At 33.8% G+C, this 25,222-nt stretch overlaps 1 protein-coding gene across 4 annotated transcripts in view; it reads right to left on the bottom strand.

The window, feature by feature from the left end:
- Window positions 1-25,222, bottom strand: part of NFU1 (NFU1 iron-sulfur cluster scaffold) — a 51,063-nt gene that overhangs the window by 13,953 nt on the left and 11,888 nt on the right. For all 4 annotated transcript variants that reach the window (XM_051975439.1, XM_051975438.1, XM_051975441.1 and 1 more), the window contains exons 3-5: window positions 22,515-22,650; window positions 6,411-6,477; window positions 1,608-1,722 (exon numbers count right to left, since the gene is read on the bottom strand). In XM_051975439.1, the coding sequence (XP_051831399.1) occupies window positions 1,608-1,722; window positions 6,411-6,477; window positions 22,515-22,650 (318 nt within the window). The remainder of the gene's footprint in view (window positions 1-1,607; window positions 1,723-6,410; window positions 6,478-22,514; window positions 22,651-25,222) is intronic.

Here is a 25,222-nt window from a genome sequence, read left to right as displayed (position 1 = left end):
CTGTTTTTGAAGTGAGGACAAATGGCAAACCAAATACAAGCTTTTGAGGGGAAAAAAAGACTATATGCTGATCCACATTAGTATTTGTTTTAGGCTTAATTTTTAAAGTTGAGAATTTGCTTATTTATTAACTCTATGAAGTTTTTTTCTGGGGGTGGGGAGGCAGGGAATGGAGAGATCAGATTTGTGATATCTTTTAATGAGGAAATAAGATTTGATCAATTCAAATCATTGTTTACTCTGAAAAGGAATGTTTTGTGAAGCTATCTGGAACACTGAAACCTACCCAGTCACAAAGATAGTATGTGTCAGAGGTAGAACAGAGAAAGAAAGGAAACAGTAGAATAGCTCATCCACTCCTTCCTTTCAGCTTCTTAGAACCCCAGTTCTGTGGCAGGTACTACTGATACACTAAACCCCAGTATCTTGACTATTATGAAGTTAATATTCAATTCAACATTAGGTACTTATGGTGTGCACAGCACATATTTTACACTTTTGTAAACTCAAAGAAATGACCTTTTAGTTATATCTACTGAATTTACAATACATTTCTTATTCCTTCTGGCTTTAATTTTTTAGATTTATCTGATACCTTGAAGACTTTATTTCATTGCAGTTGCCTTATTTTGCCACTAGATGACACTACATGCACAAATTTAGGAAAAATTTTAAGTTAATATTTAATACTACAAACTTGTTCAATTATTTTAGTTGTGTCCGACTCTTCATGGAGTTTTCTTGGCAAACATTCTGGACTTTGCCATTTCCTTCTCCAGCTAATTTTATAGATGAGGAAGATGAGACAAACAAGAGTTAAGTGACTTGCCTAGGATCACACAGCTAGCAAATATTTGAAGACAGATTTAAACTCTGGTCTTCCTGACTCCACCAGCACTTTAATCCCTATGCCATGTAGCTGCCTCTACCAACTTCTATGTATGAGCACAAATAATATAAGGCAATATTATAGTCACAAAGAAACTCAAGGATAAAAGAGCTGAGCCTTAAATTTAAAATAGTTGGCTCATTCAGGAAATGCAGTTTCCCCCAAAAAACAATCAAATCTAGACCTTGAAAAGCATATAGCCCAGAAGATAAAGTCTATCTGAGAGATACATTAAAAAAAAAGAAAGAAAGAAAAAAAATTTCTCAGGTGAATAATTTTCAAAAGATCTTTGTTTTTGTCTTCAGATTTGTTGGTGTCTCCTCATGGAGACATGATGCTGTCATCAACTCCATACCGAAAATTTCTTAGAATGCCAGAATTTTTTTTTCATTATACATTAATTTATGTAAGTAAACTTCAATTGATAGTTATAAAACCTATTAAGTTTGATTGTCATTACTCACAGTACAAAAAACTTCATTTTATAAAACTCCTGTAAATAATGTCCTCATTTTCCTTTTAAGATATATATATTCTCCAAATTGCTGGAAGGTATTAATTGCATATGAAGTCATTTACAGAGATAAATATATTAGTAAGCCTCCAATAACTTCTCATTCATTTATTTCTCTGACCTCAGAAAGAACACACTTTAGAAAGATACTAAATGTGAAAATATTAGAAAGACAAAAGCTACTTTACCAATATTTCCATTTACCTGCTTCTGTAGAAAGTGATTCTTCATTAACTAGGGGCAAACCAGATGCAAAGAAATCCATAATTGTTGCATAAATATCTGGTTTCAGTAAGTTCCAATCTAAGTCTTCACTCTCCTATAAATGTATGAAAAAAAAGTTATTATGTTTTTGCCCAATTACATTCATATGTAATTATTTTTAAAGAACCTTTACAACATCATTTTTAAAAATTTGAATCAAATTTTATTTGACAGTTTTCAATCCTGGAGACTCAAGGTTGCAGAGTTCTCTTCTGGCCTATAGCAACTACAACCTCAAGCTTAATGTTAATTCACTCCAAAATAGCATGATTTGACTGGAAAGGTAAAACTGAGGAAGACCAGAAACTGCTTCAGTTACCTGAGTCCTCTAGACTAGTAATAAGTGAGTTTTTAAGTATTCCAGAGTATTAAAGACTGCAGAGGGGAAGAGGAGAGATACATTGAGAAATGACTATGAAGGAGAAATAAAAAGGCATCCATAACTCCTGTCATCCAAAAGCACGAGTCCTTCACTTTGGAGCCAAAACACATCTCTTCCCATAAAATTAGAGTGTGAAGGCCCAGCTTTGTGGAAGATGTCCTACTTTGGCAGATTTAGGAGATTCCCTTGATAAGTCCATGGTAATATAATAAAAAAACAACATTTGAGAGAGAGAGACCATGCTTACTTCGTTCCTCTAAATATTCGGTGAGTGCTTATTAAGCAGTGAGATACTATGGGGGAATACAGAATAATATTCCTAAAGCAGAAGTTTGACCATATCATTTTCTTTCTCAAAAAGTGCCTGTGGTTCCTGAAGATAAAAGAGAAATTCTGTTTGGCATATAAATACCTTCACAAATTTTTCCCTTCACAAAATCTACTTCCAGACAAAATAGGTTTTCTCTTTACAAAACATTCTGCCTCCCACTACCATACTTTTGCACAAACTCTGCCCCTGATTGAAATGCATTCTTTTCTTTCCCTTACCTCAGAGAATCCCTAGCTCCTCTCAAAGCTCAGTTTAAATGTCATCCCCACATGAAGCCACTCCTGATCCCCATAGATACTAAGACTGCCCTCCAAATTACTTTATGTATACATCTCTACAACTAACTTATGCTCATATATATCATTTCTCCTCTGACATGTAAGCTTTAGAGAGCAGCCTCCAGAGTGTTGGTAGATGCTTCAAAAGTGAAGAATATCAAAGAGGTTTTAAAATGTGGTAAGGTTGGATGACAAATAGGATGGGATGAAAGGTTAATACAGGTGTATAATTAGAGGTAAGGCTGGCAAGATACGTTGGAGCTAAATTACTGAATGTTTCACATTCACTATTTCTTATAGTAAACTAACATGTCATTATAGTCATACATCACAATTTTTTAGCTATTGCTCCACCAAAGAGAACTAATTTTATTTCTATTTCTTTTCTCCATCAAAAGTACTGCTATGAATACTTTGGTATCTCGATAAAAGCAATCAACCTAATTATTTTTTTGAAAAAACAAAATGCTGGGGATATTCCAGAGAAGAGTGGCTAAAATAATTAAGATGTTTGAGGCAGTGAGGTGGAAGAAGATTAAGAACTCTAGTCTGAAAATATGAAGGCTTGAAAGAGATATGGTGATAGCTTTTACAATTATGGGGGCATGGACATTAGAAATATCAACTCTTTTGTCAACTATCAGAAACTACAAATTGAGGATACTATTTGAAGTTTGAAAAAGACAACTTTATAAAAAACAGAGAAAATACTACTGAAAACAACTACTTCCATTTTATAAACATCGTATATAAGGAATATCCATAATTGGCAAAGTCAATGTTAAAAGTGGTTGTATTCTTCAAAATAGGGTAATTGAACCAAGATTTGATCTATTATGGTCATTTTTGTCATGAGATAGTTCCTTGTAAAACTAAAAAGAAAGGTTCTTTTAAAATATATAATATATATATATATATTTGTTACTATTAAAATTCCAAGCTATCTCCTCTATGTTCCTCCACACTAGAGAAAGCCACCATTTGACATAGATACATATATACATTATCTATATGTATATACACACATATATGTACATCCACATATCTATATATGTACATATAAATACATACATACATATGTGTATATGTAAAACCATACTATGGATACTTCCATTTATCAGTTTTCTCTGCAGAAGGGTAGCATCATCCTTCATTGGTCCTTTTAGCTAATTTGAATATTTCTAATACTCAGATTAACTTAGTTTTTCAGTTATTCTTCAAGCAATATTGCTACTGCTGTATACTATGTTTTCTTGGTTCTGCTCATTTTACTCTTCATTATTTCATGCAAGTCTTTCCATGTCTTTCTAAAACCTATTTATCTTATTTCTTATAAAATTGTAGCATTCCATCACAACAGTATATCAGAACTTGTTTTGTCATTCCACAATTGATGAATATCTCCTCTAGTTTCAGTTTTTTGCCACCACAGAACTATAAGTATTTGAGAACATATGAGGTCTTTTTCTTTTTCCCTGATCACTTTTAGAATAACAGAGCTAATAGTGGTCTTGCTGGGTCAAAGGGTATACACAGTTGTACAATTCTTGGGGTGTAATTTTAGATTGTTTTCCAAAATGGTTGGATAAGTTCACAATTCCACCAACAGTGCATTAGTGTCCCAATTTTTCCACATCCCCTCCTATACACATTTTCTCTATTATTTTAGCCAATCTTATAGGTGTGAGATATCTTAAAATTGTTTAAATTTGTATTTCTGTAATCAATGATTTAGAGCATTTTTTCCACATGACAGCATATAGCTTTGATTTCTTCATCTAAAAACTACCTTTGATCACTTATCGATTGGAGAATGATTCATATTCTTATAAATTTGACAAAATTCTCTATATATTTGAAAAACTGTCTATAAAAGTTTTTCTCCAATCAGCTTTCCGTATAATCTTGGCTATAACAAAAAAATAAGTAAATAAAATCTTAAGTTTTATTTGTATAAAATCTTTTTTAATTTAATGCAATCAAAATTATCCATTTTATATCACATATTTTCTATCTTTAATTTATTCACAAATTTTCCTCCTATTCTTAAGTCTGATAGGTATGTGCTTCATGTTCTTCTAATTTTACTTATATCTTCTCCCTTTATGTTTAAGCCATGTAGCCATTTTGATTTTATTTTGGTAAATAGTGTTAAGATATTGATTTAGTTTCTAGTTTTCCCAACAATTTTTACCAAATATGAGTTCTTTAGGTCTTAGGTCTTTACATTTGTCAAATACAAGGTTACAATAACTATTTACTACTATATATTATATGTCTATCCTAATCCACTGATCATCTTTCTATTTCTTGGCCAGCATCAGACACTCTATATAACTGCCACCTTAAAATACAGTTTAAGATCTGGTACTTCCTTTACTTTTTTTTTTTTCATTGATTCTTTTCATATTCCTGACCTTTTATTCTTTCAAATCAATTTTGTTATTTTTTTTTCCAATTTTGATAATTTAATGGGATGGCACTGAACAAATAGTTTAGGTGGAATTGTCATTTTAATAATATTTAATATACTGGCTCAACCCAACCATGAGTAATTAATATTTTTCCAACTAATTAAATTTGACATTTATTTGTATAAAAAGGATTTTATAATTATGAGCATGTAGCTTTTGGGTTTGTCTTGGCAGGTATACTCTCGTATTTTATGTTGTCTACAGTTATTTTAAATGAGATATCTTTTACTATCTCTTTCAGGATTTTGTTGGTAATATAAAGAAATACTGATGATTTATTTTATATCCTGCAACAGTTAAAATTATTGTTTCAAATAGTTTTCTAGTTGAATCTCTAGGATTTTCCAGGTATATCATCATATGTATACAAAAAGAGACAGTTTTATTATCTCACTGATCATTTTGATTCCTTCAATTTCTTTTTCTTGTCTTATTGCTATTGTTAGCATTTCTAGTAAATATTGAACAATATTGAATGACTCCCTTTTTCATTCTGAACCTTACTGGACAGGCTTATGCTCATTACAAATAATTTTTGTATTTTGTCAAATTTTGAGTTTTTTTCTGCATCTATTGATATGAACATATGATTTTTGTTATTGATATAATCAATTACATAATTTGTTTCTTTGTATTAAAATACCCCTGCATTCCTAGTATAAATACTATTTGATAACAATGTATAACTTTGTGATATATTATTGTACTCTCTTAGCTATTATTTTATTTAGGATTGCTGCATCTATATTCACTAATGAAAATGGTCTGTAATTTTCTTTCTCTTTTTTTGCTCTTCCTGGTTTATTAGTACTATATTTGCTTTATTAAAGGAATCTGATAGAATTTCTTCTTTGTCTCTTATTAAATATCTATGCAACTTATTTAATATCTGAATTAGTTAATCTTTAAATATATGGTAGAATTCACTTATAAATCCATCCAATCCTGCTTTTATTTTTTTTTTTTAAGGAAGCTCATTAATGGCTTGTTTAATTTCTTTTTCTAAAATAGCTGTATTTAGATAATCTACTACTTCTATTAATCTAGGCAGTTTATATCTTTGTAAGTGTTCTTTCATTTCATTTACATTGTTAAATTTATTGACATATAAAAAGGAACATTTAATGAAACAGTATAAATCTTTTATTGAAGATGTTTAATTATAGATTAGGCAACACCATTATTAGGACAGAATGGAGAATTAGATGGGCAAAAAAATGCAGTTGGGAAACAAATGAAAACATTTCCAGGCCAATTTTCTGATTTTTTTTCTCCTACCTTTGTGATTGTGATGAAATCTGGTCCTAAGAAGACACTTTTTACTCCTTCAATCCTGAATAACTGCCTAAAATCAAAGGGGAAAAAAAAATAATTTTCTCATCAATAAGATTCAAAAAGATACACTGGCTAGGCAGCTAGCTTGGGAGTCAGAAGGACTTGGGTCCAATTTTCATCGCAGACATATACTGGCCGTGTGAGGACTCTCAAAGCACCCAGGTATCTATGAGGATATATTGCTGAACTATTGTTTACATGTAATGATAAGAGTTCCTCTAGAGAGGCACTCTCTAAATAATGAAATGTTAGATCCAGTTAAAACAAAACAAAGACTAAACCATTTTGTGAAATATGATTTAAATTAGAAGTATGACCTCCCTTCTCCACACCAAAAGACAAGGTAGTAGCTGATAGTTACTTTTAAAGTGCTTTCATTTGTCCAGTCATATCATTTGAAAGCAGAAGTCAGAACTAACTATCCCTTTTCAAAATGTTCCAATTTGGGTGAAGGCACCACCATTCTTCCAGTCTTCCAAGTTTGTAACCTTGGAATAATTTTGACCTTTCCATTACTCTCATTTTCTATAACCTTCCATACCCACTTGCCAGATCTTACCAATTATTTTATCTCCACAACATCTATCCTCACCTTAGTATTCAAAGGACACCACTTTAATTCAGACCATCAGCATCACTGTCTTGTCTTTTGAACTTAGCTAACACCAAATAAAAGGAACATTTCCATATACAAAGCAGAATTTTTATTTTTAAATTTCTTTTTTATTTAATATTTTCCCCAGTTACACTTAAAACATTTTTATTACATTTTTTAAAAGCTTCTGAATTCCAGATTCTATCCCTTATCCCCACCCCTAATTTTGATTAAGACACCACATGTGAAGTTATGTAAACTGTGTCCATAAAACTCATGTTGTGAAAGAAAACATAGATCTCCCACCCTAATTAAAAAACCCTCAAGTAAAATAAAGTTAAAAGAGAGAGAAAAAGAGAAATTATGATTCAATCTGTATTCAGACACAATCAGTTTCTTCTTTGGATATGGGTAAGATTTTTCATCCTAAATCCTTCAGAGTAGTCGTGGATCACTGTACTGTTGAGAATAGCAAAGTCATTTACAGCTGGTCATCCCAGAACACAAAGCAGAAATTTTTTTTATGAACAGCTAACTTTTTCTCTTTAAGCATTCAAATTCAACATATTAGCTCTTTAATAGCCTGGCTTGTGTGTGATTCTTAATTTTTGTTCTATTCTCTTTCATGTATTTTAAGTGTTTCAATTATCCCCTTTTGTCATACCCCCCTGTTTTAGATCCTCTCTGATTCCTCAACTCCTTTAAGATTGAAAGAAAAACAAAGTGCTTGTATCAGACATTGGATCTCTATAATGTTCATGCCCAAAAATGTACATCTCAATCAGTGTCTTGAATTATTATGTTTCTATCAGGAGGTAGGCAGTGGGTTTTTAACAACTCCTTGGGAATAACTGTTTCTCACTTCATTAATCAGTGTTCTGAAATCTTTTAAATTATTTCTATTTAACCTACTGTTGTTATTCTATAAATTATTCTCTAGGTCTGAAATCGTCTGTTTTATAATTTCTTATACTAATATATTACATTCCTATATCACAATTTGTTCAGAAAATTTATAACTGATGTGCATTCCTTAGTTTCCAGTTATTTGCCACTATAAAAAGAGCTACCATAAATATTTTTGTATATTTGGGTTCTTTTCTTTGTAGTTTCTTTTTGGGCATAGAGGTCTAGTGTTGGCCTCTGACCACCTTAACAGTGGTCTCCTTGTATACATTTAGAAACAAGTCTCTTACTGATATCTCTGTTGTCATTGTTGTCAGTCCCATCCTTGGCTGCTGCATTTATGGACTTATGCATTTCTACTGTTTGGGGTATTGGGGAAGCAAATCCCTACTTCAATTTCTTTTTTTTCCTAAAAAAAAGTTTCAAACTCTTCTTTATTATTGAACAATTATCTTTTGTATTGTATAGTTAAGCTCATATTTGTAGGATATGTTTTATATAACTTCACCTATGCCATCTCAATGGAAAAAGGGTGAAGGGGGAAGAAATGAGAGAGTTGATCACTGAGTCAAGAGATACATGAGTATGGAAAAATTTTCCTTTAAGTAATAGCTGAAACAATTAGATATTTATTCTGGAGAAGTAAGAAATTTAAGAGATATAATTTCAATCTTTAAACATATAAAGAACTGTTATAAAAAGAGATGTTTTATTCTGAGTAACTCCACAAGACAGAACTATGATGAATGACTAAAAAGTACAGAAAGAAAATACAAGGAAAATCTTTCTAAAATTTAGGGTTGACCAAAAAAAAGAATGAAAATGCTCTGTAACACAATGAATTTCCCACCATAGAAAGTGCTGAAATAAAGATAACCTGTCAGGGATATTTTGAGGAGCTTCTTACATGAGGTAGGAGATTGTACTATGTGATTTCTGAGTTTCCTTTAAAATCTGAAGGAAAGATTTTTCCATGACTCATGTCTACTTAAAATAGAAAACTGCATGATTAAATGTGACTGTCATTGGGAAAGAGTTAAAATAATTAAAACAAATCAACTCCAGAACTTTAGAAATAGAAGGAATCTCACAGGCTTTACAATTAATTTTGTATATGCTTTTTATTTATTTATATTTCTTTATGCTGTTTTTTTCCCAGAAGAATGAAAACTTAAAGGGTAAAGACTATTTATTTATCTTTGTGATTTTAGCAGCAAGCATAGTATTTGATATATAGTACCTGCCTGATAAATTCTTGAATTAAATTGAATGGCTTTAAGGAATCACTGAGTGAGACATGGGCTAGTAGACATTTGCATCTTAGACTTATTCTTTAAAAAAGAGCAAGCAGAGATTTGAGAATGAAAAGGATGAGAACTGAGAGATGCAAAGAAGACAAAAGAGCATCCTCTAGTTTGTTGAAAGGTCTCACTAAAAAATTAGTGAAGGACACTGAAGACAGAGAGAGGACTAGAAGTACTGATAGCAAAATGCTCATTTCTTTCTGAGACCACAGAAGTTACCTCCTCTAATAGCTCACCTTTGATTCTATCCTGGCACATCATTCACTCCTTTCTATCCTCCTGCTCTTCTCCTGACTTGTTATATCCCATTAAAAACAAAAACACAAACAAAAGAACCTATCACTTCATTTGTAGATGGGATGTCACCAAGTTATGTCCATAATCTTCCTGACTGCCTCTTCCTTACTTCTACCAGATTAACACCTTAACAGTGGTCTCCTTGTATACATTTAGAAACAAGTCTCTTACTGATATCTCTGTTGTCATTGTTGTCAGTCCCATCCTTGGCTGCTGCATTTATGGACTTATGCATTTCTACTGTTTGGGGTATTGGGGAAGCAAATCCCTACTTCAATTTCTTTTTTTTTCCTAAAAAAAAAGTTTCAAACTCTTCTTTATTATTGAACAATTATCTTTTGTATTGTATAGTTAAGCTCATATTTGCAGGATATGTTTTATAACTTCACCTATGTCATCTCAATGGAAAAAGGGTGAAGGGGGAAGAAATGAGAGAATCTGGAACTCATGTTTGTGGCAGCCTTTTTTGTAGTGGCTAGAAAGTGAAAATTGGGTGGATGCCCATTAATTGGAGAATGGCTGAATAAATTTTGATATATTATTGCTATGGAATATTATTGTTCTGTAAGAAATAACCAACAGATCATTTCAGAGAGGCCTGGAGAGACTTACATGAATTGATGTTAAATGAAATGAGCAAAACCAGATCATTATATATGGCAACAAGACTATATAAAGATCAATTCTGATAGACATGGTTCTCTTAAACAATGACATGATTCAAGTCAGTTCCAGTTGTTCAATAATGAAGACAGCCATCTAAACCCAGAGAGAGGACTATGGGAACTGAGTGTGGACTCCAACATAGCATTTTCACTCTTTATGTTATTGTTTGCTTGCAGTTTTGTTTTCCTTCTCAGGTTTTTTCTTTCTAGATCCGGTTTTTCTTGTGCAGCAAGATAACTCTATAAATGTGCATACATATATTGGATTTAACATATATTTTCACATATTTAACATGTATTGGACTACCTGCCATCTAGGGAGGGGGTAGGGAGGAAGAAGGGGAAAATTTGCAACAGAAGGTTTTGCAAGGATCAATGTTGAAAGGATCAATGCATATATTTTGTAAATAAAAAGCTATAATAAAATAAATTAAAAAACCAAAAAGAGTCTGCAACTCAAAGTTTTGAAAACAAATGTTAAAAATCATTTTACATGAAATGGGGGAAAATAAAATATCTGCAGAATAATTCATAATGCTCTTTGGAACACATTCCATTTCTTCCTCTTTTTTTCTGTTGAATGTAAAATATTTTTGCATAATTCAAATGTCCTTTTTCCTTTGTATTTAATGGTTTTTCTCTTGATGGCTTGCAGAAGTTCTTTCTGAATTGAAATATTAAATTACTACGTGTCTTGAAGTTTGCCCCCTTGTTTTTTTTCTGGATGTAATTTGTGAATTCTTTCAATTGAAATTTTACTGACTATGTTAAAGGTTCAGGGCAGTTATATTTTATTATTTCCTTCATTATGGGGTTGAGATTTTTTTTTGTCCTTCTCTCTTCTTGTAGAAGACCTGTGATCCTTAGATTGGTCTATGCACACTATCTTTCAGATTAATGTTTAGCTTGCATAGTGAACACATTTTCTTTTTCTTTTTGCAAGGCAATTGGGGTTAAATGATTTGCAGTGTTTGAGGTCACATTTGAACTAGGTTTTCCTGACTCCAGGGTCATGCCATACACACTGTGCCACCTAGCTGTTCCACATATTTTCCTTTAATGTTCCTGTTTTTTGCTTTTCTTCTTCAGGAATGGCCATCACTTCAGTCACTTCCATGTGCTTGTATTCCCTATCTATTGTTCATTCTTTTGTTTCTTTAGTGAAGCTTGCCATTTTGGATTCAAATTTTTCTATTCTGCTCATTCATTCTACTATGCAAGACAGGACTGCTTTTATAATTCTTATTTTTCTTTCAAACCATTTAGGAACAGTGTGATGGGGTTCCATATTTTCCTCAAATTCCATAGGACCTCTATCTCACCATGTATTGAACCATTTTCCTTATTTTGCAGTATATATTCATAAATGTCTGAATTGATTTACTATGGAGACCATCGTTTCCTTCCATGGTTATTATTTTTCCTGTTGATTTTTCAGTTTATGTTCAAGAGTTTTCAAACTTCCACCTCCTGAAAACTTTGATTCTTTTCTCCTACTGTTTCCCTTATTTTCCTTTCCTTTTTTCACCTCCTAACTCTCTCCTCTGTTTGTGGTTTCCTTGAGAGCTGGATCTCAAAATGTCTTAGCCTCCTCCTAAATTGGGCAATTCACAGTTCACCAGCCTAGATCTCTGCTTCAATCAATTTTAGGTGGCCCAACTTGGGTAACTAGATAAAGACCACAGCCTGCTGGAGTGGAACACAGCTCCCTACCTGCAGTGACCTCAAACTCCTTAGTTCTCTGATCTGGCACCAGTTCACAGCCTACTTTCCCTGGCACCAACAGAGTCTGCTTTCCCAATCATTAGTAGTTCAGAGTCTGCTTTCTATAACACCAGCAGTTCAGAGCTTTGTATCTCTGGTGCTTCTGGACTATAGTTCCCAGCATGCTTTTGTTCCTAAAGGGCTATAGCCAAACTGGTTACTAAGGACCAAGCAAACTTTCACAGCCTAAAGCCATGGGCTTGTGGTATTGAAAAGAGAAAGGCAGGAATAGGGAAGAGGGTGAGTTTTGATATAAACCTGTGTCATGTCCCTAGGTCTAATAGTGCAGTCTTGATGCCAGGAGCATAGGACGTGGTGGAACACTGATAAGTGAGCTTCAGGGTTAGTAAATGTCGATTCTTGTTTGTTTGTTTTTAAACAATGTTTTTTCAATTATTTAAAAAACCATATTCCATATTATTGTTCTGTAAGAAATGACCAGCAGGATGATTTCAGAGAAGCCTACAGAGACTTACATGAACTAAGTGAAATGAGCAGAACCAGGATATCATTATATACTTCAACAATACTATATGATGATCAATTATTATGGACATGGACCTCTTCAACAATGAGATGATTCAAACCAGTTCCAATTGATGAAGAGAATCAGCTACACCCAGAGAGAGAACTATGGGAACAGAGTGTGGACTACAACATAGCATTTTCACTCTTTCTGTTATTGTTTGCTTGCATTTTTGTTTTCTTTCTCAATTTTTTTACTTTCTAGATCCGATTTTTCTTGTTCAGCAAGATAACTGTATAAATATGTATACATATATTGTATTTAGCATATACTTTAATGTAGAGGGCTGAAACTCTTGAGTCATTGCACTGAGGTCGGTTCAAGCACTTCAGGCTAATTACTGATTGGACAATACTCTATGGGCATATGCTTGGGAAATGGTCCTTCCCACTATCCTGTGCTGGCTCAATGATTGGTGTATACAGAGGATTGTAAGAGGGATTAGGGGGTAGAGTAAGATGAGCCAGAGACACTTTAGTGGGAGCTGAGGAAGAAGGTGGTCACATAGATTCTGCTTCCATCCTGTTCAATCCTGTGTCTAAAGACCAAGAATAAAGACTAAGGACTTTTGCTTACCCTGACTCTGGCTGATTCTGGGGTGTCCTGGGTGCTAGCGCAGTCGTCACATTTTAACATACTTAACATGTATTGGACTACCTGCCATCTAAGGAAGGGAGTGAGGGGAAAGAGGGGAAAAGTTGGAACAGAAGGTTTTAAGGGTCAATGTTGAAAAATTACCCATGCATATTCCAGGTATGCTAGACTAAGACTTCCTAAATTTTTTCCACTCACATTCCCTTTTCACTTAAATATTTTTTACAGGGCTTCAGATGTGTAGGTACATAAAACAGGTATACAAATCAAACATTTACTGATAATAAATTATAATTTCATGATTTTACTTTAAAAGGCCCAATATTTAGTTTAAAAGATCCAATATGGGGTTGTGATTCAGTTTAAGAAGCTGCATCCTAGACCATAAAAACTGCTGAAGATTTTATCTTTGGTACAGAATTGTTTTGGAGAGGTGTGAGAGATTATGGGGACTAGAGAAAATGTCTAATCTGCCATCTTGTTGCTTATGTCACCCAAAAGTTCACTAATGGCAAAATAATGAAAAAATGAATGAAGCCCAAAAAATTAGGAGCTGAGTCACATAGAACCTCAGGGAAATCTTTTCAGAATAGACTGCAAAATTTAGCGGCAGGAGATAAATTTCTTGATTAGAAATGATGCTAATGCTAATTTCTCTAGTCAGAATGTCCTGTCCTGTCACAAGTAAGGAATGTTAACTTGGACAGGTCAAAGGAAGGAAGACACTTCATAAACATAAGAATTAAAAAAACAAACAAGCCCCACACACATGAGGCAAAAGCCAAAGAAGTATGAATAATACAAAGATGCAGTGTGCATAAAGAAAACTGAGGCAATATAGCTGTAGAATGTTTTCTAACTTTTCCCTGACATTAAAAAACTATCAGTTAAATACATGAAGACTGTTTTTACTTTGAAATGAACTATGTTCATTTTCAGATGAAGAAATTGAAACTATTACCACTCACATGAAAGAGTGTTCCAAATCACTATTGATCAGAGAAATGCAAATTAAGACAACTCTGAGATATCACTACACACCTGTCAGATTGGCTAAGATGACAGGAAAAAATAATGATGAATGTTGGAGGGGATGCAGGAAAACTGGGACACTGATGCATTGTTGGTGGAGTTGTGAACGAATCCAGCCATTCTGGAGAGCGATCTGAATTATGCCCAAAAAGTTATCAAACTGTGCATACCCTTTGATCCAGCAGTGTTTCTACTGGGCTTATACCCCAAAGAGATACTAAAAAAGGGAAGGGGACCTGTATGTGCCAAAATGTTTGTAGCAGCCCTGTTTGTAGTGGCTAGAAACTGGAAAATGAATGGATGCCCATCAATTGGAGAATGGCTGGGTAAATTGTGGTATATGAATGTTATGGAATATTATTGCTCTGTAAGGAATGACCAGCAGGATGAATACAGAGAGGCTTGGAGAGACCTACATGGACTGATGCTAAGTGAGATGAGCAGAACCAGGAGATCATTATACACTTCGACAACGATATTGTATGAGGATGTATTCTGATGGAAGTGGATTTCTCTGACAAAGAGACTTAACTGAGTTTCATTGGAGAAATGATGGACAGAAACAGCTACACCCAAAGAAGGAATACTGGGAAATGAATGTGAACTATTTGCATTTTTGATTTTCTTCCCGAGTTATTTTTACCTTCTGAATCCAATTCTCCCTGTGCAACAAGAGAACTGTTCGGTTCTGCAAATATGTATTGTATCTAGGATATACTGCAACATATTTAACATATATAGGACTGCTTGCCATCCTGGGGGGGGGGGGGAGGAGGGAGGGAGGGGAAAAAACGAAACTTAAGTGATTGCAAGGGATAATGTCGTGTAAAAATTATCCTGGCATGGATTCTGTCAATACAAAGTTATTATTAAATAAAATAAAATTAAAAAAAAAAAAAGAAAAGAAATTAACTATGTTCAAGCTAATAGAGGTCCTATATCCTTATAATATAGAGAAGACAATGTTGTACAATACTGCATAATCTATTGCTCTGAATAAAACCTGATGTTTATAATAGTTTCAGATTGTGAACAGTATGTTATCAAGTAGACAAAGTTTCATTAAAAAAGTGACCCCAAGAGAAAAGGCTCTTAGTGACTATTGGGTGGGTTGGGAGTCTTTGGGTTTTGCATTTTTTTGTCAGTCTGCCCCATATAAGATGTATCATTAGGCCAAGTATTTAGATGGGTCCTTTTACTTTTCGGTAGAAACCCAAATAAAAACAAAATTTGATGTTCTCAAAGGATATTAGAGATAGGTGCACAAAATAGTCATCTGTTAGAACTTAAAATAGTTTTAAGATAGAACATATTCCATGTAAATGCTGAGCTGCAATTCTAGAACATAATTATACCATAATATTTTACAGTCTCATACATGCTATACCTTATGATTTAACAATCTCTTACTAGGAACTCAAAAAGTGTACACTTCAGATAGATGAAATAAATCTTATAACTTTTTATCATTAATATTTCTGTTGATATTGCTGTAAAGTGGCAGGAGAAGACAAGGATGAATCCCCATATATTATCCCTCTCACCTCCTGGGCTCCAGCTTTGTGATGGGATTAATGATTAAGACAATATAATGCAATGATAAGAGTAATGGCTATTGGATGGAAAGGGCCAAAATAGATCTCCTGCAGATGGTGAAACTTGAACTGGATCTTGGAGGCTGCAATGAGGATGAATAGATGTATGAGGAATGAGGAAAAAGGAGATTATGATTAGATAAAACAGAAAACAGTTTAAAGTTGAATAAGTTAACTATAAATGAAGACTGGTAAAGAAAGTGAAGCCAAAGCAGTGAGGGCCTGGGATAATCCTGAATGGTAGAAGGACTGGAGGTGGGAGAGACTGAAAGTGATGAGGTTTTCAGTGTTGGGTATAGTTAGCAGAGGAACTGATAAAAATTAATCCAGGAGGCAGGCAGGGAGAAGGTACTGATAGACATCAGTTTAGCTACATGACCTACCCTCTGGGGAGATCATCCAGGGAGAAATCCAAGTTAGGCAAACCCCTGAGATCCATCCTCTATAGGGTTGTTGGGTAGTCTCACCTTGCCATACCCTGTCAGAAATCCCAGTCATCCCTGAGGTGAAATTTTTCCTATAAAATCTACTTATGGGCCATCTCATGGCTGCTGCCTTCCTTTGGGCCAGTCTGCCATGGTACTCTGCTGCCTCGTGGTGTTCCTTCTCATTACCTCTCTTTCATGCCACATGATATCTCTCCTAACTCTACTATGCTATTCAACCCCACTTCTCCCCTTTATAGCTAATAAACTCTTTTAAGGGTGCTAAGTCCCTTTCAGGATTTGGCCTGCCAGCTAAGGGCATGCCTCAACCTCATGGGATATTCCCCTTCTACTGCATAATTGTGAGTTCCACTGAAAAACTTATCTTTCATATGTTATCCCACTCTATTTCATATTTACCATTCCCAGTGTCTACTGTATCCCTTCATTTTATCTGCAACCTATTTAGCTTAATAAATCTACCTTTAGTCAAAGAGAATAGCCATTGTGAATTCTTTCCATTACAGAACTTCAACTTTTTGGTGCCTATTACCACCCACAACAAAAATGCTGAGATCAGAAAGAAGTCTGTTAAAATAACATAGGTACATAGTAACAAGGGCCAAACCAAGTTGATGGCAATAGGAAAAGAAGGTAAGTGATGGAGTCAAGAAATATTTCACAGGCAGAATTAACAGGGCCTGATAACTGATTGAATGAGAGAAGAGAGAAAAAGAACAGTCAAAGATCATCTAAAAATGACCTATATGAGAGACTGATTAAATAATAGTGCAGATAGAAATAATAAAATCAGAAGAATAAAGAAACTAGGTTTTGTATATGTTAATAAGTTAGAAGCATTAGCACTATAACCAAATGCAAAATTTTAAAAAATAATAGCTTTTTTATTTTCAAAATATATGCAAAGATAGTTATTAACAATCATCATTGCAAAAACTTATGTTCCAATTTTTTTCTCCCTCCATTCCCCTCACCCCCTTCCCTAGACAGCAAGTAATCTAATATGCGTTAAACATGTGCAATTCTTCTATACATATTTCCACAATTAAAATGTTGCACAAGAAAAATCAGATCAAAAATGAAAGAAAACAGAAAGCAAGCAAACACTATGTTGTAATTTATATTCAATACCTCCCGGTTCTCTCCATCACAAGTCTATTAGAATTGGCCTGAATCAGCTCATTGTTGAAAAGAGCTAAGTTTATCACAGTTTACCATCACATAATCTTCCGTGTACAATGTACAATGTTCTCTTGGTTCTATTCAGTTCGCTTAACATCAGTTCTCTCCAGGTCTTTCTGAAATCATCCTGCTGATCATTTCTTATAGAACAATAATATTCCATAACATTCATCAATTATAACTTATTCATCCATTGTCCAACTGATGGGCATCCATTCAGTTTCCAATTCCTTGCCACTACAAAAAGGGCTGCTACAAACATTTTTGCACATCTGGGTCCTTTTTACTTTTTTATTCTTTCTTTGGGATACAGGCCCAGTAGAGACACTGCTGGATCAAAGGGTATGTATAGTTTGATAGCCCTTTGGACATAGGGCCACAGTGCTCTCCAGAATGGTTAGATTAGTTCACAATTTTACCAACAATGTATTAGTGCCCCAGTTTTCCAACATCCCCTCCAACATTCACCATTATCTTTTCCTGTCATCTTAGCCAATCTGAGAGGTGTATAGTGGTACCTTAGAGGGGTTTTAATCTGCATTTCTCTGATCAACAGTGATTTAGAGCACTTTTTTCATATGACTAGAAATGATATTAATTTCTTTGTCTGAAAATTGTCTGTTCATATCTTTTGACCATTTATCAACTGGAGAATGGTTTGTATTCTTATAAATTTGAGTCAATTCTCTCTAAATATTTTAGAAATGAGGTCTTTATCAGAACTCAGATGTAAAAAAAATTTTCCCTGGTTTTCTGCTTCCCTTCTAATCTTGGCTGCATTGGTTTTATTTGTATAAATTCTTTTCAATTTAATATAATCAAAATGATCCATTTTGCATTTCATAATGTCCTTTGTTCTTTGGCCATAAATTTCTTCTTTCACAGATCTGAAAGGTAGATTATCCCTTGTTCTCTTAATTTGCTTATAGTATCACCCTTTATTCTAAATCATGAATCCATTTCGACTTTATCTTGGTAAAGGATGTTAGGTGTTAGTCAATGCCTAGTTTCTGCCATTTTATTTTCTAATTTTCCCAGCAATTTTTGTTAAATAGTGAGTCTTATTCCCGAAGTTGAGATCTTTGGGTTTATCAAACCCTAGATTATTACAGTCAGTGACTATTGTGTTTTGTAAACCTAATCTATTCCACTGATTGACTACTCTATTTCTTAGCAAGTACCAAATGGTTTTAATGACTGCTGTTTTTTAATATAATTTTAGGTCTGGTAGAGCTAGGCCACCATCCTTTGATTTTTTTTTTTCCTAAGGAAAATTTTTTAAAGCCAGTTGGAGATGTGAGCTAGATATATAGAATTAAGAATTATTTCCACAGAGATAGTAGTGGAAACAATGGCAATGAATAAGCTTGACAAGAGAGAGACAAGGATCAGAGACAGATTTTACTGGTATGTTAATATTAACTTAAGAGAAATGAGTAAAAGAATTTGGGGAAGTTACAATTAGAAAACTAGAAGAACAACTAAAATAATGTAATGAATCCGAAACCAAGGAAGAAAACAACATTCATTACATGGAGGTAATCAACAGTATCAAAAGCTACTGAGAAGTTGATAAGGACTGGAAAAAGACTTCTAGATCTAGAGACTAGTGATATTTGAGAACAATTTCAGTAGAGGAATATGGGAAGAAAGGGTTTTAAGTAAAAGGTAGACCATGAGGAAGTAGAGGCATAGGTTTTTACAAATTTTAAAAGAAATTTAATAATGGGAAAAGAGAGATGGCACAGAAACTAGCTCAAAAAGACCTGAGGATGTTTGTAAGTAGAGGATAATGATTAATGTAATGAGGGAGAGACTAAAATTAAGACAGTGGGAATGACTTCTGTCCAAGATCCTAGAAGTACCCAAAAGAAAGATTCTAACCCCTACCCCAAGTCTTTTTTAAAAATAGTATTTGATTTTTCCAAATCCATGTAAAGATAGTTTTCAACTTCACCTTTGCAAAATCTTGTATTCCAAATTTTTCTTCTGTTCTCTGCCCCTCCCACTTCTTCTACACAGCAAGCAATCTAATATAGGTAAAAGTTAAACATATGCAATTCTTCTATACATACTTCCATATTCATCCCCAAGTCTTCTTTAATACAAGATAGCTATCCTCAGTTTCTCCAATTACTGCTCATTAAAAGGGGTTTCCATTCTCTACCATCCTAGTCAACTTGCTCCTGATACATTCCAGTTTGTCAATGTTTCTCTTAACATGAGGAACCTAGAATGCAACATATTACCAATTTCTGATTTTACCAGATCCCCTTAATCTGAATACTATTTCTTTATTGACATAATCTAAAAAATGTATTACCTTTTTTAGAAGTCTGATTATAGTTGGGACTTACATCTGGTCAAGATCATTGTCAATTAAATTCCCCAGATCTTTTTCACATTAACCAAATTTCAGGGATCTTGATCACATACAAAAAACTGTTGCAGGTTTAAATGAAGACTTTACGTTTATTTTCATTAAATATAATCTTGTTAGTTTCAGTTCATTTTCTGACTAGTCAAGATCTTTTTGAATTCTGATTATTATTATCTCACCCAGAACATCCCTTCCTGTTTTGCATTATCTTCAAATTTTTCTATATTTGTTTTTATCCAAGTCAATAAAAAAGTGTACAAATGAGAGGCATTAAAGATAGAGTGATATGACATACCACTACTTCCTCATTTCAGATTAACAATGATTTTTTTTTATTCACTTGTGTCTTCATGACACCATTTGGCAAAGATACTAGAATAGTTCATCATTTTCTTCTTCGGATCATTTTACAGAGAGAATTTGAGACAAATGGGATTAAGTGACATAGCCAGGATCACACAGCTAGTAAGTATCTAAGGCTGGATTTGAATTTATGAAGATAAATTTTCCTGATTCCAAGTCAAGTGTTCTATGCTACCTAGCTGTTCCAAAAGCTATGTCATTGTTGGAAGACCTATTTAATTTTTATTGTTTGTTGTTTAGTTGTTTTCCAGTTATAGTCTGACTCTTCAGGATTCCTTTTGGGCTTTTTCTGGATAAACATACTGGAGTAATTTGTCATTTCCTTCTCCAGCTCATTTTACAGAGAGGAACTGAAGTGTATAGGGTCAAGTGATTTGCCCAGGATCAAACTTATTAAGTATTTAAAGCTGGATTTGAACTCAGGAAGATGGGTCTTTTTAATTCCAAACCCAGTGTTCTATGCAACTTTGCTGCCTCTTAACAGAGATAGGCTAAACATCATTCTCATGTATCATTATTTGATATATCCTAAATCAAACTTAACTGCTATTATTCAGTTCATATTTCTTTATCTTGTTTTCAAGACTACAGCAAGAACCCCTACAATTATCTTGCTAAAATCCAATTATATCGTACTTGTGGCTAACAAGGAACCTGGAAATAAGATTAGTTTGGCATGAAAACTTATTCTCGGTCTTCATCCTAACATAAAGTGAATAATTCTTAAGGGCAGCAAAAGCCAATAACTGAATTCTTTTGAATTCAGGAAATGACATTCTTTTAAAAGACTAAACTTAAAAAGTTTTTTCCCCCCACTTGGAGTTTTGACAGAAAGCTAAGATCATTTGAGCTATCAGGATTAATTAGAAATTTTAAAAGATCATACTTGAACTTATACTTGTTCTGGGTACCCTGAATCATGCATACCGTGGACAGGAATGGAGAGATTGAGAGATATACATTATCTAATTATGTCTGTCACTTAGCAGCAGTTATAGATTCCAAAAAGACTATTTTGATGATGTTTAAATCTAAAATCTCTTAGCACACTTTCTCTGAAAACCGAGCAAGATGAAATTTAATCCAACATTCCCCTTTTCACAGTTTCATGATGTGGCATATTTCATATTTCCACAATGGCTTTTCTATCCAAGTAGTATATAAATTATTTTCCCTCACCAGCTTCCAAAAATTAGGCTAGACTATTTCTAATGTTAGTAACATAACTGGTATTTATGCTCTTTATTTCTGGATTGATTCCAGTTGGAATGGGTTCAAAACTTGGTCTTGAAATATCTAGAAATCCAGCTATCTTTAAATATATGGAGAATAGTTTCAATTGCTTTTAAAACAACAAAAGCATGGGAAAGGTTTGTTAACCATATTTTAACACTGAAATGTATTGCATCCTTTTCTTTAGAAAATAACAGAAATTTATAGAACTTCTTTGTGAAGTGGCCAAAAATGGGAAATTGATGGAATGCCCATTAACTGAGAGATAATTGAACAAGTTGTGGTATATAATTGATTGTAATAGAATATTATTGTGCCATATGAAATGGAAAAACTGGACAAACCTAAGGGAATTGAGCAGAACCAAGAAAACACCGTATATATCAACAACTACATTATATAATGAATTGTAAACGACTAGCTAGTCTCAGCAATTCAATGATCCAAGATAATTCTAAAGAACTTAAGATGAAAAAATGCTATCTACCTCCTGAAATGGTGTTTGATAGTGTCTGAATATAGAGAAGCATATTGTTTTTTTTACTTCCTTCTTTCCTTTCTTTTGAGTTTTTTCCACAAAATGAGCAATCTGGAAATGTTTCACATGAATATATGTGTATAACCCTATATCAGATTGCTTACCATCTCAGGGAGGGAGAGGGATAGAACTAGAATTCAAAACTTAAGAATGAAAATTAAGAATTATTTTTATATGTTGTTGATCAGCATATAATCTTGCTATTACTGTGTACAATGTGTGTTTTCCATTTCTTCTAATTTTTTTCCTTTAACTAAATTCAGTCCTCCTTGTTTATATAATAAATTTTATTTAAAAATAATACTGAAGTCCATGAAGATGGAAGATGATAAATAAGTTACAAAGACAGAATGTATTAAAATTATGGAGGAATTTAGGAAGTTGAATGGAGGCTAGTAGATGACAGCAATAAGAATGGAGAGGGTATAGTAACTTTAAAATGTCACTATTTGGGATAAGTGTTTTATTATAATTACCTTTATTGCTCTTCTTTTATTTTCACCCCAAAGTATAAAAGCTTTTAGAGAGAAAATATATCTCCTTTATCAAAAAGAAATATTTTATCTTAACAATAGTTCATCAGCCACTCATATTACTTGAGGAAATATATGAAACATTTTAAAGTACCTAGCCAGAGGAGAGCGGAATGCTGTAGCTGGTGTAGGAAAATCCATGGTCCGTGATACTAGCACTGGTTTTCCTGGAATAAACTTCAAACTGTTCGGGTTGGGGGTATCCTGTGTTTGAATAAACATGCATCTCACTGAAAGATGGAAGAAAGAAAATTATGTTAGTCTGGGGGAAAAAAAGGCGCTATAAATCTCAGTTTTTCAAGTTTTCCTTTAAAAATTCTAAAATTCTCAAAGTTAGATTACAGTTTTCCAATAGATTCTAGATAACACTGTTATCGAAGAATTCTTGGTCATTTTGCAGAGTGGCTTTAACACAATATTTTAGCATCTTGTCCCACTCCACCCATGGACCTTCTCTATAAACCTGATCATGAAGCAAAATCCTTCACTATATTCTGTGTAAATCTGCATACTTCCTTAAAAAAAAAAAAAGATTAGCAGTTTAATACTGAAAACATTTATAAGTAAGAATGCAAATTGTTTTCTGGACTGTTGATTTCAGAGAATCAAGATGATTTCTATCTTTTCCTATTTCTTCTAGTTCCCGGATAAAGTTAAGAATAGATTTACCTTTGGTCATAAGATAAAGAAAAAAACTGTAATTTTCATTTTCTACCTTGTAATTATGACAATAGGATGAAATGATGAACCAGGAATTTATAGTATTGTTGGAACTAAATGTGGACCACAACATAGTTTTTTCATCTTTTTGTTTTCTTGTTTTTTGTATTTCCTTCTCATTTTTTTCCTTTTTGATCTGATTTTCCTTATGCAGCATGATAAATGTGGAAATATGTATAGAAGAATTGTACATGTTTAACATATGTTAGATTACTTACTGTCTAGGGGAGGGGTAAGGGAAAGGAAGGAGAAAAATTTGGACATAAGGCTTTGCAAGGGTGGAATGCTGAAACTATCTTTGCATGTATTTTGAAAATAAAAAGGTATTTTTAAAAAATTATACTACTAAATTGTCTCTTCATGCAACAATTCTTTTGAAAAAAATAAAATCAAAACTGTCCTAAGCACAAACAAAACTATTCAAATATATGAATAAGTGTTATGTCTTAGGGAGATGGTAAGATAACAAGGTAACAAAAGTGTTATTTTAAGCTTAAAAGGAATACTATTTGGCAAGAAATGTGGTTGCCATGGAAATGCTCTATATTCACCATTCTGAAAATACTCCCAATTTGTCAGCTTGTGGTATCTTGACCCTTTCTCCTTATTTAAAAGGGAAGAGAAAGAAATGGATGTGAGGGAACAAAGAGAGTGAGAAAGTAGGGAGGTGGTATTATTATGCCACAGTTTTCTTTAACTGTCCTGACTCAGTTTCCCTGTCTCAGTTACCTTAACTGTTCTGTCTCTGACCCAGTAAAACTAAGGATTGTTCGCTCTTGGGTTATGAATTAGCAAGATAAAAGAGTAGCTCTCCTGACTCTTTTATGGATTTACAATATTCCTTTAGAATATTCCAAGACCAACCCATGATATCTTTACTTCTTTGTCTCTGGAATTTTTAGGTTTTATGGCTTCCCCTCCCTGATAAAAAACCTTCCCTCCCTTTCTCTTCTTTGTCTCCAAAAAGGTATTTAAGAAGTTGTTGTTCTTCCATTCATTGCTGGAGAATGGCGTCTGGCAGCTGTATGCTGGACGCTGGATTCTTTGGGTCCTCCAGCCCTGGGACCAATATGGATTCCTTGGTCCAGTATACTTATCTCTGTCTGACTGGATAATCTGAGACAAGAGTCCTGTCCAGTCAATCTTACTCTCCCATTAATAAAATATTAAAAACTCTCTAATCTCTCTCCTGCCTCAGTTTCTCCGGCATTACAATTTGGAGGTCCCACCGAGATAATAGAAACTGAGAACTGGATTAGAGATTAGAGACCTCTCCGTCTCCACCTAGGCCTGAGGGGGGCTCAGGACCTGGGTCTGTTCCTTGGGAAAAGGAAGCAGTTCTTCAGTCTCATTCCGGCCTACAGTGGACAACGAAATCGATTCGGCATTTGATTCGGCATTTGGGAGAGTAAGTATGTCTGGGTACCTTTTGGGGTACCATCTGGTTTTGGTTCTGGTTCTGGTCTGTTCTGTTGTTGCAACCTGTGGTCTCAGAATAAATGCCGACGGGTTTACAAATTCTGAGACGGGTATTTTCTGGGACGCTGGAGAATATCCTCTGGGTATATGTTTGCTTAATGTTGTAACTGTGTAGTCTGTCATATATGTTCTATGTTCTGTGTGGTTTGTCTGTTATGTTGTTGGTTGGAAAACAACGTTGCAACTGTGCATAGTAAATTGGAGCTCCATGTTTGTTTGTGTGTGTCTGTGTTAAAAGTTAAAATAAGCTTGTAAGAGATAAGAATTCAGCCTCTGTGTTGCAGGCTTAGAAAATATCAAGAAGTTTGAAAAATCTTTCTCTCTCTCTCTCTCTCTGTCTCTGGTTGACTGCAGCAGCCTGTGAGAAAAAGGGAGAAAAGGGAGAGAAAGGAAAAAAAAAAAAAGGAAAGGGAAAAAAAAATAGATTGAAAGGGATTTGAAAATTCGGAAAGTTAAAAAAATATACCAATTTCCCCAGATAGATAAGTTTTCTTGGTTGAGGAATATGGTCATAAATGTGATCCATACTTTTGTACGAATATTTCTAAGAGTTTAATTGCTATGTTAAAAAACTCTTGAATTCTTTTATGTGGAATTGGGTTT

The sequence above is a fragment of the Antechinus flavipes genome, chromosome 2 (assembly GCF_016432865.1).
Source record: "Antechinus flavipes isolate AdamAnt ecotype Samford, QLD, Australia chromosome 2, AdamAnt_v2, whole genome shotgun sequence".
In the NCBI taxonomy this organism is placed as follows: Eukaryota; Metazoa; Chordata; class Mammalia; order Dasyuromorphia; family Dasyuridae; genus Antechinus; species Antechinus flavipes.
Note: the sequence above shows the minus strand (reverse complement) of the source record. Positions and strands in the feature narration are given on the sequence as shown.